The 16,207-nt window shown below is 42.4% G+C and overlaps 1 protein-coding gene across 7 annotated transcripts in view; it reads left to right on the top strand.

The window, feature by feature from the left end:
• PHACTR3 (phosphatase and actin regulator 3) overlaps positions 1–16,207 on the top strand; it is a 112,675-nt gene that overhangs the window by 60,831 nt on the left and 35,637 nt on the right. For 5 of the 7 annotated variants that reach the window (XM_080558148.1, XM_080558147.1, XM_080558145.1 and 2 more), the window contains 5 exons: positions 1,392–1,574; positions 6,065–6,268; positions 9,837–10,101; positions 11,086–11,333; positions 15,926–16,079. In XM_080558148.1, the coding sequence (XP_080414274.1) occupies positions 1,392–1,574; positions 6,065–6,268; positions 9,837–10,101; positions 11,086–11,333; positions 15,926–16,079 (1,054 nt within the window). The remainder of the gene's footprint in view (positions 1–1,391; positions 1,575–6,064; positions 6,269–9,836; positions 10,102–11,085; positions 11,334–15,925; positions 16,080–16,207) is intronic. The other 2 variants (XM_080558146.1, XM_080558151.1) reach the window with 1 other exon arrangement.

The raw sequence follows: 16,207 nt of genomic DNA, 5'->3' as shown, positions 1-16,207 counted from the left end.
TGAAGCAGAGTTACCTTGAACACACTTAAGGAGCTTCCCCCAACATTTCTCCCCATTGTGAGCACAAAACCGCTCAGATGTAGCTGTGCACTGAGAGGTAAGGACTGCCTGTCAAGTAACGCAGGCAGCTGTTAATACACCGATGATTATGTATAGGCTGCCTTCACAATGAGCTGAAATGTAGGCAATGAACTTTTTCCCCCTCCCCTTCCCTGTATCATAGCAACTGTGCTACTGCAGGGGCTATTTTAAGAACAGTAACTTTTCACCAAACGTGATTATGAGGCAGACTGAGTGAGCTCAGCGTACAAAAATACTGCATCCCTTCCGCAGCATCTCTGGGCCAAAACCCGATACCCTTTCCCCAAAAGGGCAATAAATTACTCCACAGATTGTCCAAATTGTATTAAAAAGGGGTAGCTACAAGTGCTAGCTGTTTTAAATCAATGTTCAGGAAACTTGTCATGATATCATTGCAAGAAAACATAGCCCTGTCACGAGCTTCCAGAAAAGAGTGTCTAGGGCTGAGAAATACAAGGGAGGAGGTCAGGGTGGACAGCAGACGTGGCCATCAGCATGGAGCACTGGCTGCAGTGCGAAGTAATTGCTTTGATTTGCCACGGTGGTGTTGATCTTGTAAATTCTGGGAGAGTCGTGCAGTAAAAGGCTAGTTTGTATTCTGAGGAGTCTTGCCGGAATAGGAGAATGCTAGAAAAGCTTCAGTCATCAGGATGCGTACAGCTGCAGGGATCACTGGCACAAAAATCTTTCAGAGTAAGCAAAGGGAGCAGTTTCTAGATCTGCATGAGGAGGGATTTGAATTTCTGATCAGCTCAATCACACAAGACATGCTTTTTAAAGCTGAGTAACTAATGCTGTGCTCAAACCTACACTTCGGTAGGGAATACTAGCAGCCTTGTCCTCTGCGATGCTCCGGGATTACTGCTGGGGCAGCTGGATGGCAGCATGCTGTGCACGGAGCCTGACACAACTCGGACATGTCAGAGCAACCTGTGCCTGTGCTACACGGGAGCTCTGCTCACGAAAGGAACTGCCTCCTCTCCAGCACGCCAGGTGCTTCCAGAGCACAGTGGCCTTCTTGTACAGGCACAATGGCCATTTGCCTGGGCTGCTGGGTGCCCACAGAAAAAGATGCCTTGTCTAGAAAACAGGGTGTATATTAGTGTCCAGATGGGCTGGTGTCCATGGGTTTACATTACAGATGTCAGCACTTTTAGAAATCAGGTGCTACTGTATGACAGATCTCAGTCTCCTAACCACTTACTGAAACTACTTGCAGCTTTGAGACTCTCTCTCCCAGAGAGGATGGCAGGGGGTTTCCGCTTTCATTGCTCATGGTTTAGTTAAGATTAAATGATTTGGTGTTGTAGATACTGAAGGCAAAGCCTGCACTGGTGACGATGCCACAAGAGCAACGCAGAGTGACCCTCCAGCTCCTGTGTGCCAGGCACTTGACTCTGAAGAGATGCAGCAAGAGAGTACAACAGCAGCCACAACAAATGTGACCTCCCTTGGTGAGGAGCTGCATTTGGATGAGCTGAAAGAAGATGCAGGTATTGGATAAAAATGTTTTTAAAAATAATAAAATGTTAAAAGATATATTTATGCTGAGCTGCTGCATGAGCAATCATATACACCAGTGGCAGGCAGTCTGAGCACCTTGTTCTGCTCAGCTTCCCCATACCAGGTTAGCAATCATTATTTTATAAGTCATTTTTTTGAGACTGCTACCAAACTGAGGGACCACACAAAGCTTGGCATAATGGGATTAGTTGGATTATGAGACAATCCAATCTTGGCATGGTGCCCCTTTGGTATTAGCAGTGACTGCTGTGAAGATGAAACAAGCTTCACTCAAACTTCTGTGCCAAGGCTGAAGTTGCCTGTCGTGGCTCAAGGAGCAATGTCCATGCACAATTTGCACTATCCATCACCCTGCAAATACAAGTGCAGTTCAATGTCACGAGTACAGAAAAATTACACCAAGCTCCTTTCGTGCAAAGCTCATCTGTGAAGCAGTTCAATGGGACCAGAGCAGCCAGGGACAGCCCAGCTTCCTGACAACCAAGAAATGCATAGGTCCAAAGATAACGCTTGATCCTAGGCTCTGAGGAGTGCTTGCTGATCTTCCTGCCCATCCACTCTGGCCAATCCTTACGCCTTCCCCAACTGCCTTTTTTTTTTTTTCCATCCTATGTGCACATGCCCCATGCTTTTTAGGGTCCTATTCCCCACCTGCTGGGTGTGACAGAGTGATGCTGCCCTCACACTGCTTCAGCAGCTCAGAATGGAAGTCGTCCTCTAAAGGGTTTTCATTTTCTTTGTTTTATCCTTTCCCATTTCTTTTTCCAGTCCTTTCCATCCGCATGACTCACGCAATTTTGTTCATTTTTGCTGTTCTGCTTTTATGTAATATTGCTTTTCTGGCCCATTTCTAGCCCCACTCCACTCTACTCTTAATAGATTTGAAAACAGAAATGCTTCTGTCTCCCAAAAGGTACTCCCCATTCTCATGTTTGCTCATCACAAAGATTTTTTTATAAGCATAGCAACTCCTTTCCATCACTTTTGTTTCAACTATGTATTATCACACTGAGAAATATCCCAAAGCACTATATGTGGGCTTCTAGAGATTTATCCTCTCTTGTGTCTTAAAATAGAGGAAAAATAGAGGACTAGACATACACAGTTTCTATTAATACATGACTTTAATGATGTTTCCTTTCTATTTGATCTCTACAGAGTGTTTGGTTTGTACCACTCTAAAAATTCATCAGGGTAAAACCCACTCATTTCATGTTTCTTGTTCAGTGTTTTAGAACAACCAGATCAAGATCTTGACCAGAATACCTCAGGCACTGCTATTACTAGCAGCAATAGTCTCTCCTAGAGTGTTTCATTGAGCAAATTGCTCTCTGAAGTTCTAGTTATCATTGGGACAGACTATCCTGGAAAGATGGCACTAAAAATGCATCATATATTTAACACTATGGCTCTCTAAAAACTAGTACTACAACTTAAAATACACCTCCCACTGCATTCAAAATTGTGTATCGAGGCTTTCCAAATCATCCCAATTTCTTATGTTCCATTCTAATGTTAGTTCTTTTTATTGTCTCCCTGGCATAACCTTTCCTGCCTTCTACATTTCTTTTCCTCCCTCAGAGGTATCATTTCCCAGCTTCCAGAAAAATAACAGCAGGATTACCTTTTCCTGTCTCCCTAGTCTGTGAGACTACTATTTGTTGGAATTCCTCCTTCAATGGTGGCCTCTGGCTTTTAAAATAATTTCTGTGCTAATTTATCCCTCTATCCACCTGATTTTACCTTAGGAGTTCATTGGGTGAGAAGGGACTTCAAAATTGTTGGAGTGTATTGTAAAGTTTATCATAATGCAGAGCGTATTACAACACCTGTGTCCTTGAGCTCAATCTAGGTCTCCAAGGCAGTAGGTGTCTTTCTACAAGTTTGTATAAATATTTGACCAGCTAGAAACAAAAGGAAGATATTTGCTTCATACCCAATATGCTGTATTTCATCCTGATGATGTGGCATGAAGGTCAGGAGGGGAAGAGAATGGGACAAAAGGGATTATTTGTAGAGCTCATGTTTCATTAACGCAGAAGAAGAACAGCCTAGGCAGAACCAGGGCAGTGTTCCCCACCCAACCGAGCCAATGGGCATGGGGACAGTCCCAAGGGAATGGATCCTACCTACCTGCCAGGCGGCGCTTTGACAAGTGGCTCTCTACGAATAATTAGCTACTCTGCCAAGGAGTCTAGTGCTGAGCCCTTAGAATACGTTCAGCAGGATAACATTCCCTCTGCAGTACGAAATATGTTAATAGGTTTGTGTACTCAAGACTCAGGTCTGCCTCAGACTCTGAGTCAAATGCGCTGTTGTTACCAAAAACAACCACGGGAAAAAAAAATAGAAGCAAACTGTTCTTTGCTGGGACTGTAAAATGGACATTTTTTTTTTTTAGACAACAGCACACAATGACAGTTTGTTTCTGTGATAGTGCTCTGAACAGGATGCAGTTCCGAAACAAAAAGATGTTTGCCAGAGGCCGAGCGTGTTTCAGATCCGCCTTCTCTACAGGCAAGGACCCGCTACGGCTGCTCCTCCGCCTCGGTGCTGCGCGGCCCCTCGTGGCACAGGCAGGCCTCCTGATTGCAGTGAAATTACTGCCAGCAGAAAGGATCGCTCAGCTCAGGGGAAAACATCCAAATATGACTAATTTTCCTGTCACACTACTAACATCTACTGGAGCTCTTGATCTTTCTATAATGTAACCTATTAGTGACTTAATTTTTCTCTTCTCCTATTCCACATTTTCTCTTCTATGCAGCAGGCACAAAAACACAAATTGATGTCAGACTAGAACAAAGCATTTCCCTAGAAATGTATATTTTAAAGAAAATTATTTCTTTTAATAATTTAGGCAACCATCACATAAGACTTTCTTATCAAGCCAAATTTCACGAGAATCCCTCTAATGATGTGTATTTATTCCACTTTCCTGTCTTTCTTGAATGACAAATACTCATTCCTCCACTTCTAGGCGCACTCATTAATCTGTTTGTCAACAAATTAAATGCTATTATCTTGCCAATGCTATTGTTTCCAACTGTCTAAATGCTCTGATGCCTCCCCATGCACTGTGAACATAAGAATGCTGAGAGAGAGAGCTTGTATTCCAAACAAGACATAAAACTGTGCCAAGAAAAGGTTTGTGATGTGGCAGCTGTGGGTATGCACTTCTGTGAGATTTTCAGAGATGCTCTGGAATGGTTTGGAGGGAAACACTTTGCTTTGACAATCCAGGCTGCTAAAGGGTGCGGGATTTACCATTTCTCCAGCCCAAACCGTTTGGACACATCTCCTGCTGAGGGGAAGATTTAAACATGGATCTCCCCATTTGGAGGAGTGCTCCACCTGCTGGAGCACTGCTGGGCCCCTGGTGGTTGGACGTGCTGTTTGGTGTGATCTGCCCAAGTCGCTCAAGCCTGTCTGTGCCTCCCACGTACACCAACGCAAATATTGGTGTGATCTTTGTACACACATGTACAGAGTGTGAGAGTCAAACTGTGAGACACTGGGCAACTTTAAGCACTGCCAGAGTCAGCTGGTACCTGAGCAGGATTCAAAGATGTTAACCCTGGACCTCACTGAAATTCCACGCATGCCCTGCTTCAGCTGCTTGCCTTTCTGGATCTGTTCCCCTGTGCCCTCATCACAGCCAGCCCAATTTGACAAACTGCTTGGTGATTCAGCCTGTACTAACTTTAAGAGCTAAGTGCTTTTGCCATCTTTCAGGAGACAATCCTGAATTGAGCACTGCTTCGCCACCTCAAATTAAGGCTTTGGTGATTGAATTTTTTCTTAAGTACTTCATCCATTCTCTATTCTGCGCTAGTTGCTGAGATCCACTGGTAAATCTTTTTATGACAGACTTTTCCTGGTTATCAACTTTAGCCTCAGGAAAGGCTCAGCAGTTCTGGAGTCAGCTGCGGTAGGATGCAAGTTGAAGTCATATATTAAATAAGATAAAAACTAAATTGCGAAAATAAATGTGTACAACAATTGGAAAACCAGCTTTCATGTAATGTTACAGGGTTGACAGTCTTTGCCCTATGGCTGTATGTTCCTGGCACTCACTCAGTAATGCTGTGCCATTGCAACTGCACCACTGTAAGAAAATCTGCCATTGCAGTTCTCAAAGGTTGTTTTACGTTGCTGTCCCCATTATTAAAAAGAGAAAAGGAAAAAAGGCTTAAGGGAAGGAATGGAAAGTAAGAGAGGCTCACCAGTTTTCTCAAGAACATCAAAACTAACATTTCTTCAATATTCTCAAACATTTTATTCTTTACCTGCTTTGGCTAGTTGGCTATTTCACACAATAATTATTTCCAGTAAGGTAAATAAGTGCTTCTAGCTGTGTACCATATGTTCTGTTTTTCTGAATGTTTCTGGCATCGTCTCCTGGCCTATCAGTATTATTAACTTCCCTTTCCATTAATTTTACTCGTCTTCTTGCTAGCCAAGAAACCTTCAGCACCCATGGAAGAATTAGAAGATGCCAGTCTGCCAGCAGCTGAAGACAGTCCACAAGCCTTACTCACTTCTGAATCCACAGACTCTCCCCAGAAGGGGACAGAAAGAAACCCAGCACAGCTTCCCAGCCCTCCATTGCTCCCAGCTCCACCGCCTAAGGCAATCTCCAAAATCACCAAGAGTGTAACAGGTCAGTCATTACCAGTCAGGGAAGACTTCCCCACCCCTTATGTTTTGTTCACCTACACAGCACAGTATACTATATTTTTTCTTAGATCCTTTTGCAAGCCTGTTGTTGCCTACTGTGAATCAGGCTGGTTGTGGTTGTAGTGAATGATAATGAATTTCATGAACTGAGCGGTTTGGTTGCCTGATAACAACGCGCTGATCTTTGTACTTCAAACATATATACATATTTGGATCTCCCCGAGGATTATTTAGTTTGAGTCTATTGCACTAAACACATGTAAAACAAATCAAACCAACCGCAAACATCTGCTGAATCAGATGCTCATATCGATATGCCATAAAACACAAGGAGATTTAAATGTTTTCATTACCTAGAATCCCGCTGGATAACAGTACAACAGCCACAAGCCAGTTCAACTCGATAGGCTCTGTAGAGGTTTCTGTCTGCAGGTTCTGCTCTCTAGGGTAGGCCTAAACTAAAGCTATGAAATCTGGTCTAATTACACAGAATGCACATAAGTGATACACCTGGCTCCCACAAAGCAATCCTCCATGCCAGTCTTCATTGAATGTTTCAACAGCAATTCCTCTGGGCCTGATTTTCTAACGTATTGCCAATGTTACTACATTTTCCAACATTCTGGCACTACAGAAAGGGTGTTAAAGCGAATATGATTTTAGTTCGTTCCAATTTTAGGGCCCCTACATATGGTAAAAGCAGTTAACAGGGTCTTACTGCAAATTAGAATGAAGTCTTGACATCTAAATGCCAAACCTGTTGGGTATTTAGACTTTTAAATGACAGCCATTACCTCAGCCCTGATTTGCATCCCACTGGCACAAATAACAGGGTTTTTCTAAGTCACCAGGAAACAAAATATCAGAGGGACACTGATGTGACCACTGGAACTCATAGAAAATATTGGTGCTTTCAGTCTTTTAAAGGAACAGGTATTTGTTTCCTATGGAAAACGTCCTTATTTTGACCGTGTTTAGAAGCCGTAAGAGCTTAAGCGGGACCTGGATTCAAGACAGTATCATACCAGCGCTTCCTGGGAGCTGTTGTTCAGATTGCCTCACCATTCTCTGCTCTGAGTCAGGCTCTCTCCTGCCTCTTCCATCTTGCAATGTGAACAAGCACAACCAGGACACCCCTTTATCACTTCTCGGCTGATGAGAGAGCCATGCTGTGCTTGAGATTCAGGCCATTCGGAAAAACTAACCTGTAGAGGGTAACAAGATTACAGAATCACCAGGCACTTTACAGTACCTAAGCACTTCCTCTACCACCCAGGATATTCCAGGTTTTGGTATTTCATCCTCATCTAAATTTCCCACAAAGAACAACTCAGTTTTCTCTATGACTCCAGTAACTATAGACCTTTATTCAATAGTGATTATATGTTTATTTATTTTTGTTTGGATGTGGAGGCAGTGGTAAGTTAAAACTAAACAAATACTGTCAGTGAGTGAAAGAGGATACAAATGTATGGGGAGGGAGAAACAAAGAGCTATTATAAAAAGAACAGCAAGACAAAGAGCTTGAAAAGCTCTTCTGTGTTTGGGTTTTTTCCCCCTTAACAATGCTAGAGATGCTGTTAGCAGAGGAGTGAGGAATAAGCCAAGCACCAATTAATCACAGAGAGAGGGGGAACAGGGCAAGGTGCCAAGACATCACTTTGCAAGATTATTCACTGAACAGCTGTTATTAGGATGAATAAGGTGTGATTTAGGGAAACTCTCAATATTGGCCCAAGCTGCAATGAGGACAAAATTGGCCTTTGGCCCATTCCAGGAACAAGCAAATACAAAGATAAAGTCTCCTCCCTTCCTGCTTTAGGGTTGAGCTGAATCCAGGTTTCTTGCTCTGAGAAAACACTGCAACCCTCTCCCATTGTGCAGAGGGAGAAAGTGATTTAAGAGGTGCTCTTTCATCCCCTCAGGCCACAATTTAAAAGACAACAATGGATCATAGATGTTTTCTATGCGTTTCTACAGTAGCACGTAACCAAAACTCCCTTGTATGCTGAGAAAACATCTTTACTTAGCACAGGTTGGCCATCTCCTGGCTGTAGAAACTACCCTGATCGCCTCCGGGCTGGGAAGGTGTCTCACTGCCAAGGCACAGCACACTGGACACCTAGACACTTGGAGAAATGTTCCTGTTCTTTCAGGCATTTTCAGATTTTAAATAGAGTAACTTTTGGATCAGCTTGACCCCTGCCTGCTTGACCCCTCCCAGATGCATAAAAAGAGGGATTAAACTCTGGCCAGTGATCTTGGTTGGATGAAGAGAAATGTGCAAAAATGCCTTCCAAAAATTAAAAATTCATGAGTTAGACTTCTCTTAGAAAAAGCAAGGAGATTATACCATAGATGCAAATCTCTTTGCTGAAGGATGCTCTCCTCTCCACCCCACAAATGTGAAAAAGAGGCCAGTGTTGCTACTCTCAAATTTCTGATGTTTGAATCTGGTTGTGGCTGCAGGTGCTCTCCTCCCACTTGTGCTTTTGCTATTGTCCTCAATAAATTCTGCTCTCCGTTCTCACAGTGAAAATAGTAAATATGTTCTGTGAAAACAAGTTCGTACAAGGGCTGTACAGGCTGTATCAGTTTAAATCCCTATTTACAACACTAGGTGGCAACAAAATAAAAGAAATACCCTCTTGTGTGACCACGTCACATTGGCTTTCTACACCCAGACTGAACTGTTGCAATAAACAGCACCATGTGCCAGAAGGTTGGGCCTGGGTTATATGGAAAATGGGGAAAAAAACTGTAGAACAGAAATACTAATTGACATCTTTTCAGGCCAAATGTTCAGGTATCTTAAGAAAGGAAAGCTATCAAACTTACAATGAGAGAAATGTCTGCTTTGGACTCAGGTGCTAGAGAAATGTATATAACGAAGTCTAATTTCCAATAAAATGCTTATGCAGCATAAAAACCTGAATCTAGAGGGTAAAAATTATATATTAGCTGAATCTACCCTTTGTTTTCTCTTCTTAGTGCTCAGTACGCCATCTATCATTTGGATTTCATTTGGCAAGTTTTGTTAGGCAAACGTTATACTATAATAATTTTGGCATTTCCTCAACTGGCATATGAAAGACAGAGGTCTAAGCTGCACAGCAATCACAGAGGAGCAGATAATAGAAAGTGGTACATTTTGTCCGGACTGAGAACCACAGTGCATAAATTTTAATACCGTCTGCCAGAGGCCAGCAAAGAAAGCACTAGATTGGGAAGCTGCCGCAGCACAGGCTGTTGGCGGTTAGGAGGAACAGCACTGATGATCAAGAATGCAATGATGGGCTGGAAAAAAGAAGAATCTGCGTGGGGAATAAGAGGGAATGGGGGAAGCATCTATTTTTCTAGATCAAAGATCTAGATCTGTGCAGTATGAGCCTTTTGAATTCAGATGGTTAATCAGCTTAGCCAGTTACCTCTTAGCAAGAAGAAAACATCACCATTTTCTTCTGTTCAACAGAAGAATTAGTTTCAGTGCCAGCTCTATGCGCCAAAACACAAGCAGCATTGCATGACCTCTTACCCTCGTGTTTTGACAGCAGGAAGCGACACGGATGACCCAGCCATGAAATCTCCTCCTTCCACTATCCTGAAGAATTATGTAATTGTCGGTTCCTCCCAAATCTCAGGACAAGCTGCTCTCTTCCATCCCTCTGGCCAGAAAAGCTCTGATCCCCACGTCAGAGGACAGGTAACAACGCCGACCGGCTCCCCCCACCTGGCTGCCGTCCACCTGCCTTTACCTCCCAGCAGAGTCATTGAAGAACTGCACAGGGCTCTGGCCACCAAACACCGGCAGGACAGGTACCTGCAGCCTCTTGGCTATACGGGTGCATGGGAAGAGTCATTCCACTAAATCATTTTTCCTGGTAAACATCCTTCCCCTGTTATTAGCATTTTATCTATCCTACGGCTTGAGTCTGTTTTCTTCTTGATGTCATTACTTTGAACATCTATCCCTGGTTAAAGGGCTTGATTTGGCAATTACTTTAAAGTATGTTCTTCCTTTATAAAGAGGCTACTGTGACATGGAAGGTGGTATTCAACAGGTAGAATTATTTGATAATCCTTGACCTACTGCAAAGAAACTCTCCCCAAGAGATAACAAGTTGGATAGCTAAGGCAAACAGTGCTGTAAATATGAGTACTACATAGATGAGAAATGCTATTTCACTGTCTCTTGGTTTATACACGACCATACATGGTATTCATTTTTCTAATACAAATGCTTGTATGGGAGTATGTCAGGTATTTTATCTGGTTTTCATTATAAAATCTCCTCTGTATTAGAGAAGGACAGAGAGAACCTTTCCCAACAGAGCTTTGGAGCTAAGTTGGTAACATTTCTTAGCTCCATAGCATCTATTGTCATGGGGAATAGATTCATACAGTATCATTTCCAGGCCCTGTTAAACCTTTGTCATGATCATAAAATATCAAAATGGTAATATTTTATGTGTTGTATATTTCACATTTTGAGGACATACTGTCTTTTTTTTTTTTTTTTTTTTAAATCAGTACAGTATTGCACATGGTTATATATCAAAGACATATTAGTCTCTACCTTTCTGTACCTTATTTTTATGACAAAAATAGGAAAGTAGATCCATAATAGACATTATCAACACAGTCTTGAGGATGCTATTCCTTGTTGTCCAATACTGAACTCTCTGCTTTGGCCTTTACGAGCTACAGGCCATTCTGGTCATTCTCCTATAATGATAAGTTCCTACTGTGGCAATAAACCAGTTTTTTGTAAAAACTGGGCTCTGCACCTTCCACCCACAGCTTCCACGGAAGAGAAAGCAAAGGCTCTCCAAAAAAAAGAGTAGATGTCCGTCCATCCAGAACGTCTAGCATGGAGCGCAACAAAGAAAAGGAGAACTCACTGGGTTACAGCAGTGACTCAGAAAATAAGCGGAACTCAGTTAAGGAGTCTGATGAGAACAAAGAAAACATGATCATGAACTCAGAGCTCAAGGAAGACTCTGTTTTTTATCAGGATGAAGAAGTCTTGAATGACTCTATTATTTCTGGTAAGGGAAGTCACTTTATAATACATACTACTGTAGCCTAACGAATGCTCTAAACATGGGAGCGTGGAACAGAAAATATTGAGCAGTGTAAATTCATTCCTCTGTTGGCACATCAGCTTTTCTAAGGAATCTTAGTGAAGATCTGAACTTATGTTTAAGTCATAGGGACTGTGATCATGCCTGTTTGGGTAGGTACTGCATAATAAGATGACACAGAGTTATGCTGAGAAGTCAACGTATCAGTATGCTTTACCCTTTTGGTGACTTATGTACCCTTCGTACCACTACATAAGAACAGCAGCACTTGCAGACATCTCACTGCACCTTTGTTTTCCAATAGCACTGTATTAAATAAGTAGCTCTTTGAAACCTTTCAAAATTAGAAGATGAGACCATAGCTTTGTTTAAAAATAACCTTACTCTCATGTAGCCTAGAGCTGATAACTCATGTGCGCAAGGTCTTTCCATCAGTGTGCAGTATTCAGATTTGCCTTTTGCTTGATAGAAAGAACAGTAAACATACAGGAAATTAAATGTCAGGATTCAATTGAATTAAAACAGGAACTTTTGTCAGGAACCTGCAGACCAAGCATGAAAAAGGTGTGAATTTTCAAAGCATTTATTGTTGACCTAGCTGAGCTGTCATAAATTGTGTAACAGGCCACAGCCAAGATCCTGCCTGAGATAGCTTGGTCATGGGACACAGTGGCATTGAAGGTGTCTTACTGACAAAAATAAATGAGGGTATTTGCAGATTCACTTTCCACTGAGATAGTGATCAGGAAGGATTTTGTCTCAGGGTGCTGACAATGGATATGGAGAAAAACTAGTTTGGGGCTTTATTTCCTTTTTCTCCCCCCCCCCCCCCCCCCCCCCCCTTCTTCTTGTTTTGGTTTATTTGTTGATTTTAATTCTGAAACATCAGATACGGGTTTCTGTAGGAGGTGGAATAACAGAACTGGCCACCAGTGGGCCAGTCAGGATGAAAAAGGACCAACTAACCAGTGTTTCCCGGCATGTCTTCCTGAAGGGGGTAACATCACCTCCCTCCTTTCATTTTGTCCAGCAGGTATTATTTTTCAGGAATTAAACCAATTGGTCAGGCATGGGGAACAGCTCCTTAGACTATCAGATCAGCTTAATCCAGATCTCTTGCATTTTTATTTGGTGAAATACCCTAAAGATTAATCAGTGCACAGTGCATATGGACCATGGGAGTGGCTATAGCATAAGCCTTTTAGAAATCCTAACATCTGGATGAAGTGAGCACAGCTTATCCTGTGGGTTGTATGCTCTCCGGTCCTCTAATACCACAGCAGGATTTGGGTTAAAGTTGAGGTTTTTCAGATATGATTTGTGGTATTAATTTCACAAAGTAGTAGACTTCCTAAGTGTGCAGCGGAGCAGCCTGGGAATAGGCAGAGCCCCGAGGAACAGCTTCATTTTACTTTGTTTCAAGCAAAACATTGCATTATTCCACCTCACTCTGAAATACAAGCCTCTATGGAACACATTGAGCTAGCTTAAGTCAATGGCTCCACAGCAGCTTCAAAAGCTGACTTCCTGCAAAAATGTCCAGTGTTTTATCTGCAAAGCATAAGTTTCAGCTGACCTTCGATGGGATGAGGACAGTAGAAAATGAGCTCTGACCTCATCTGTGCAAATAATCACTGTGACTAGCCCTTGTTCTCCCATAATTCAAAGATCAGACCTAGTATGGCATGGCAGGTAGTTTTATAACACCCTGATGGGAGCAGGCTCATACCTCAGCTGTCACTGACAAATAGGAAAATAACCATTTAGGGCACATCTCAAAAAAATAAAGTAAAATAACGTGCACATGTAGATCTTCCTTGTTTCCTTCTAAGGAGCTCTGCACAGAGACATTCACATGTGCTGTACGGGGTATACATATTTTGCTTTCAGTGCACCCAAGATGCACTTCAGTGCCTGTAAATCCACTCCACAGCCAGCCAGCACATGGGCAGTATGTCCAGCACGTTCTGGAGACATCAGAACTACTGTGCACGTGCAGTCTCTCTGCAACAATCTCCTGACATGACCAAGATCCCCTTACTGTCTGTTTAAAGTTTGCAGGTGAAATTGAGGGCATATTCAGGGATACCTGGGAATCTGCCAGCCCCAAACATGTTTCAGGTTGTTTCTTGAAGGAGTTCTGTTGGTTCGTGTGCTGTACAGGTTGAGCAATGCGAACACCCGTTTTTCTCCCACTCCAGTTCTGGTGGTAGCTTGAAAAAGCTCGACAAAGTCCCAGGCCAGTGGCGCAGTGATCCAATGCTTCTGATGGAGTCATATAATCGTCATTTAGCAGAAGGCCGTGCGTGGCATCAACCAAATAATTTAACTTCTTTTACCCATGTGTTAAATGTATACCTACTGATTCCCAGAGGGCTGTACGGTTTAATTTAATTAATGTTTAAAGCAGATTTTGAAAACATTAGGTAAGGAAGGTGCTAAACAAGAACACAGCTTTCAGACTTTAAGTAGGGTTTTGTCCCAATTACAGCTTCTAAAAAGTTTAATTTTAGAACACTGCAACTGCAAAGAGACTTGCCCGTGCTCACCCTGGGATACCATATCTACTCTGCCCCCAGCCCTCCCAAGATGTATTCGTGGATATAGATTTCTCCCCTCTGTATACAGAAATCCAAGATCAATAGTGATAACAACGTAGGCCCACAGATCCTAAGCAAATAAAACCCCTACATTTGGAAATGAGAATCTATTTAGGATTTAGTTTCTTGCCAACCTCCATAGCATACTGTAAAAAAGTAGACTTCAATCCTATTTCAAATGCCAAATAAAAACACCAAATAAATGTCATTTTCTTTAAAAATGAAGTGACCTTTCCTAGAAAAGGTGAAGCATTAAACAACAACAAAAAAACCCAGCAGCAACAACAAAAAAACTTACCACCTTTAAAGTAAAAAGAAACCAAACCAAAAAACTATGGTGTAACTGCATTACACACCATGCTCCCAAGACTGAGTAAATGCAAGGATGTACTTGCAGTCCCTGAGTACCGTGAGTACACTGAACCCCACCTGAGTGGTGCCACTCTGCATGGATTGTTTTCAGACTGCTGAAGTCCTGGACTGGACAACAGAAGGGCCAGTACACAGCAGTAGAGGCCAACAGGAGTCTGGTGTAAATTTGCTTGCCACAGCCTCCCTGTAATATGATTGCTGGAAGACTGCAGCCCTACCGAGATGACTGCAGCTCACTGGTTTTGGTAGCATGTCCCTCTTTTTTCCCCGATCATGAGCAACCCACCCCTCAGCAGATACAGTCTTCACCTCATACTTCCAATCTGCACTTGAGAACGAAGACTAATTTCTTTGAAAGCAGTTAAAGCTTACAACCATTTTATTGTGTCTTTCCAAACACATGGCAAAATGGTTTTTAGAAACTCTGAAGTCCAATTTTCGCTTGCTTAGCATGCTTAAGTCTCAAGAGTTACAGAAGAGAGAGAAAAACATCTGAGCTCAAACACAATTCCCTGCAGTAAGAGTGAAAGGATGCTTCTAATGTCACCAGAGGGGCAGCAGCAAGGACTCAGCATCCAGCACATTAAAGAGCAGTAAACTCCTAATGAAAGCAGCTTCTGCATGTCCTCCTACGAATAATTCTTTTGTAATGGCAATGTTTTAGATCATCTTTCTTCATGGAAAACATGCATTAGCCCATTTTACAATAAGCACGACAGGTCATGCAATCACAATAAATATTTGTATTGCATTGCCCACGTGTCCAATTAACTTGCCATATTCTGCAAATTGCCATAAAACACATCCTTCTCTCTCATTCCTTGGAATATTTTCCCCTACTCTCTTCAGAAGGAAAGGCCCAATGTCAGGAGTAGAGTATTGATTTAAATTTCTGTTATGGCACACTGTCACCTTGGACAGGAAGTAGGTCTAAGCAATGGCTTACATTTAATGTTGTACACAGTGTCTGCTCACAACTCTGATTCGCTACGCCTGAAAAGCACAATGACGTTAAAAAATATATTTTTATATACATATAAAAAAGTACAGTGAGCAAGCAACAACTTTGATTGTTTCAGTTACCACTGCCTGTCGCTGGTTATGCCTGCTGCTCACGCAGAGAAGAAGAGGCATACGTCCTGGCCACCCACCCCAGAGCCATCCCACCCTTCTGCAAAGGAACCACTAAATGATTCAGGAAACAGGGGTTCCTCTGGGCTACAGGGGTGCTCAGAGGGCTGAGGCAAGATGCACAGCCTTTGATTTCTAAACTAGGGATGTGAATCATGTTTCAGCTGCAAACAATTTTCACCTGAGAGCACTGCTTGCTGATAAAGGCAATAAAGATAACAGAGGAGTATGATCCTTCTGCATTTGTAAGCAGTTTTGCATCTGAGCCCTGCTCACAAGCACGACTGTAGCACTGCTCAAACTAGTGTGTAAAACTGCTAACATAAGGACTAACATAATGCTAACAAAGGCTAACATAAAAGTTGCTGTCTCTCTATATTTACCCACTCTTGATACATTTTTCATCTCCAGAAACTGTCTTTCTAATAACTTCCTTTTCAATCCATGCCCCAGGTACTTTGCCAAGAAAATGCAAGAAAGAACTGCTGGCAGTAAAGCTACGAAACAGACCGAGTAAGCAGGAGCTGGAAGACAGGAATATTTTCCCAAGGAGGACAGATGAGGAAAGACAGGAAATCCGGCAGCAAATTGAAATGAAGCTCTCAAAGTAAGTGTATCTAAGAATAGGGACGAACCTCCCTTTCCAATAAAATGGCCTCTGAGTATTGTCAGACGAGAAACTGGCACCCACCCGTGAGCCCATTTCCTGCCGTGAATCACAAACCAACACATCAC

The sequence above is a fragment of the Anser brachyrhynchus genome, assembly GCF_964034855.1.
Source record: "Anser brachyrhynchus genome assembly, chromosome: 16".
Classification (NCBI taxonomy): domain Eukaryota; kingdom Metazoa; phylum Chordata; class Aves; order Anseriformes; family Anatidae; genus Anser; species Anser brachyrhynchus.
The sequence above is the reverse complement of the archived record's forward strand: the minus strand, read 5'-3'. Positions and strand labels throughout refer to the sequence as shown.